At 34.0% G+C, this 3,639-nt stretch overlaps 1 protein-coding gene across 7 annotated transcripts in view; it reads left to right on the top strand.

The window, feature by feature from the left end:
* ZNF280D (zinc finger protein 280D) overlaps window positions 1-3,639 on the top strand; it is a 120,616-nt gene that overhangs the window by 6,425 nt on the left and 110,552 nt on the right. For 6 of the 7 annotated variants that reach the window (XM_010836793.1, XM_010836792.1, XM_010836791.1 and 3 more), the window contains exon 3: window positions 2,897-2,942. The exons of the other annotated variant lie outside the window; for it this stretch is intronic. In XM_010836793.1, coding sequence (XP_010835095.1) covers window positions 2,930-2,942 — 13 coding nt within the window. In that variant the 5' untranslated portion in view covers window positions 2,897-2,929. The remainder of the gene's footprint in view (window positions 1-2,896; window positions 2,943-3,639) is intronic. 7 annotated transcript variants of the gene reach the window in all.

Genomic DNA, 3,639 nt, shown 5'->3' with positions numbered 1-3,639 from the left:
AACCAGTCTGTTGTTGCATGTCCAGTTCTAACTGTTGCTTCCTGACCTGCATACAGGTTTCTCAAGAGGTAGGTCAGGTGGTCTGGTATTCCCATTTCTTCAACAATTTTCTACAGTTCTTCATCATAACTGTGAAATAAATATATATATATATATACACATATATATGCATATATACATAAATGTGTGTGTGTGTGTGTGTGTGTATGTAGGCAGGGTACAGAGATTACTAACTTGGCCAAGGTCATATAGCTAATAAGTGGTTGAGTCAGAGTTTGAACCTGTTGTTCTCCACTGAGTTTTACTATTTCATAGTTAGTAAATATTTAAAGTATACAGTAAAGTATAAAAAGCTGAATTTAGCCTTAGGGATCGTTCAGTTGAACTGAGAGCTGAGACCCAGAATTGTGAGGTAACTGGACTAAAAGTTGTGGTAGTGCTGGGGCAATGACTTGGTTCTTCTGACTTCTAGCCTAGTCCTCTTTTTATGTGTAGACTCTACAGCTGTGGTTTGTGGAATGGCTTAATTTTTCCTTTTTCAGAGAGTACGTAGGACTAAATTCATTACCTTTATTATTTAACAGTGACATCACATGAGGTGATATCTGTCAGTGGCTAAAAGTAAAATTTTCAAACAGTTAAAAATTTAAACCTCACATTTCCTTTGACTTCCTTAAGATATAGTTTAATTTTAGATACATAAAATCTGAAACAAAAAATAACAAAGTAGGAATTATTTATGCAAGCAGTCTCCAAAAGACAGTGATATAATCTAAAAAGTCTTATAAGTCATTTACTTGGAATTCATTTGGAAACAAGTGTATTAAACATGATCATGAAATTTCTACCTCTGTCAGTAGCTGAAGTGTAGTGTATTCTCTTTTTCTAGCTGTTTTGGAGCCAAGTCTGAGCTGTAGAAGCTGTAGGAGCTTTGAGATTTCCACTGCATATCTTTGTTGGATATTTCATCTCAGTGGTAGCTGATTTAGCCTTCATAGAATTCTATGGCTTACCACCAAAATTCTGAAGTAGTGACTTACAAGATTTTTACTTTGATAGTTTTGGCATGCTCCAGAGGCTGACATGCCAAAGGAATCCATGAAAGTATATATTGATCAGAATGAAATATGGCAGTGACTCTTTAGACTAACGTTGTCCAATAGAAATGTTCTGTAGCTGCACTTTCCAATGCAGTAGCCACCAGCTGTTTGTGGCTTTGAGCATTTGCAGTGTGGTTGGTGAAACTGAGGAACTGAATTTTAAATTTTATTTAGTTTTAATTATATAGTCACATGTGGCTAGTAGCTACTGTATTACACAGTGCAGCTTTTGACTGAAATTGCAATTCTAATTACCAGTGTTTTAGTGTCTTTGCTGGTGTATCAGTGGAGGTTCCTAAGTAGCTACTACGATCCTCAGGCCTTTAAAGTAGATCATCTTAAAGTCATCTTTATAGTCATGTGTGCATACTCTGTCACTAAGTTGTGTCAGACTCTTTGCAGCTCCATGGACTGTAGCCTACCAGGCTCCTCTGTCCACAAGGTAGTGGATATCTTGTTCACATGGACAGGTCATTTATTAATTGAATATTTGTAAATTGCATACTGATTTTAAAGTTCTGCTAAATGATGTTTTTATGATCACTTAACAAAAATGTTATATTTGAGTTTCATAGGCTGTGTAATTGAAGCTGTTAAAGAATATTCTGTATTCTTGATACTAGTAGGTCCTTAATGTGAGCAAGAATTGTATGTATTATCTATACATACCTCTGATGTTAGTATAGGGGCAGGCTACAACTATTCAAATAACTGAGTTAAAGAATAACCTGAGAACCTGGTGAATGTAGTTGATATTAAAATTTACTGAATTTAGTTCATATTTAATATTATATAAATATTCACTAGAGTCTCTTGTTCTTGTATTTTAAACATTTAATAGCAATAGATTCTGAAATTAAAAAAATTTCTTCATAGGGTCTGATTCAATCCAAATAACTTGAAAATTATTGGATAAAATGCAGGAAAATTTGCTTTAGTCAGCCTGAGAATAAAGAGGAATGTGAAGATTGTATTAACTGTGTATCTCAGTATTTTAGGTTTCTGTTATCTGATTTTTTCCTTTTTTTGCTTTATAACTATAACATGAGGTTTTTAAAAATATCTGCATATTTAAAAAATATGTATGCTGCTGTGTGTGTGGGAATCCAGAAAACAGATTGTTTTAAATAAGACGGTTCAAAATTTTGAAAATTTATTTTAGCAACATTTGTTTTGAATTTTAGACATAATAGATTATGAATTTTTGAAGGCAAGTACTATGACTTATTTATCTATGTTTTTCCCCAAGAACTTAGCCCCATTACCTTACATATAGGAAAAAATGACTGTGATTAGTTTGAGTAATTATTTGAATGAAGTAATCTACGATAAAGTACTATATCCAACTAGTTTTTGTCCTTTTGAGTTCATTGATTAGAAAACCCAGAAAAACATAAACTAAAATTGATTTATGATTATGTTTTCTTATGGAAACAGTTATATTTATATCTGAAATGTGAAGACTCAGCAACAGTTAAAGGTTAATGTCAGCATCTGAATGTTCAGATTTAATACAATACTATACTATGAGGTGATTATTCATTTCTACAGAAGGATGCTTTTAAAAAACTTTATATATAGTAATTTCAGACTTGCTCAAATATTAAGGGCTTAATGGAATCACCATTTTACTTAATAAATTTGAGTTCATTCAAGAATGAACCAATTATGTAGAGTGAGTTAAATATTTATATTAGACTTATCAAATTTAAACTTGAGCTTTTTATATGAAAAAAGGTTAAACATGTGTGTATTTAATGAAATCCACTTTAATGCTAGTTATCTTTATTTTATAGTAAAGAAAACTGAGGTATAACTTGCTGCCTTGTATGGAGTCACATGGTGAGTTTGAAGATCAAAATTAGATCCAAGAACTTCTGAATTTCAAGTTTCATTTTTCAGTATTTGGCTTTACTTAAAGAGACTCATAAAATTGACTGATATCATGTATCAGTACTTAGATAACAGTTTACAGAAAATCAACTTTTCATCTTGATTGGTGGCAACCTTTTTCAGCCAAAAAGTAAGTGTTGTTGCTAGGATAGATACTAGTGTTCAGTTCAGTTCACTTGCTCAGTCATGACTGACTCTTTGTGACCCCAGGGACTGCAGCACGCCAGGCTTCTCTGTCCATCACCAACTCCTGGAGCTTGCTCAAACTCGTGTCCATTGAGTCGGTGATGCCATCCAACCATCTCATCCTCTGTTGTCTCCTTATTCTCCTACCTTCAGTCTTTCCCAACATCAGGGTCTTTTCCATTGAGTCAGTTCTTCGTATCAGGTGGCCAAAGTATTGGAGCTTCAGCTTCACCATCAGCCCTTCCAATGAGTATTCAGGACCAATTTCCTTTAGGATTAACTGGTTGGATCTCCTTAATGTCCAAGGGATTCTCAAGACTCTTCCAACACCACAGTTTAAAACAATCAATTCTTCGGTGCTCAGCTTTTTTTATGGTCCAGCTCTCCCATCCATACAGGACTACTGGAAAAACCATGGCTTTGACTAGATGGACCTTTGTCGGCAAAGTATCGTCTCTGC

This window comes from Bison bison, unplaced genomic scaffold, assembly GCF_000754665.1.
Source record: "Bison bison bison isolate TAMUID 2011002044 unplaced genomic scaffold, Bison_UMD1.0 scf7180017864066, whole genome shotgun sequence".
NCBI classification, from domain to species: domain Eukaryota; kingdom Metazoa; phylum Chordata; class Mammalia; order Artiodactyla; family Bovidae; genus Bison; species Bison bison.
Note: the sequence above shows the minus strand (reverse complement) of the source record. Positions and strands in the feature narration are given on the sequence as shown.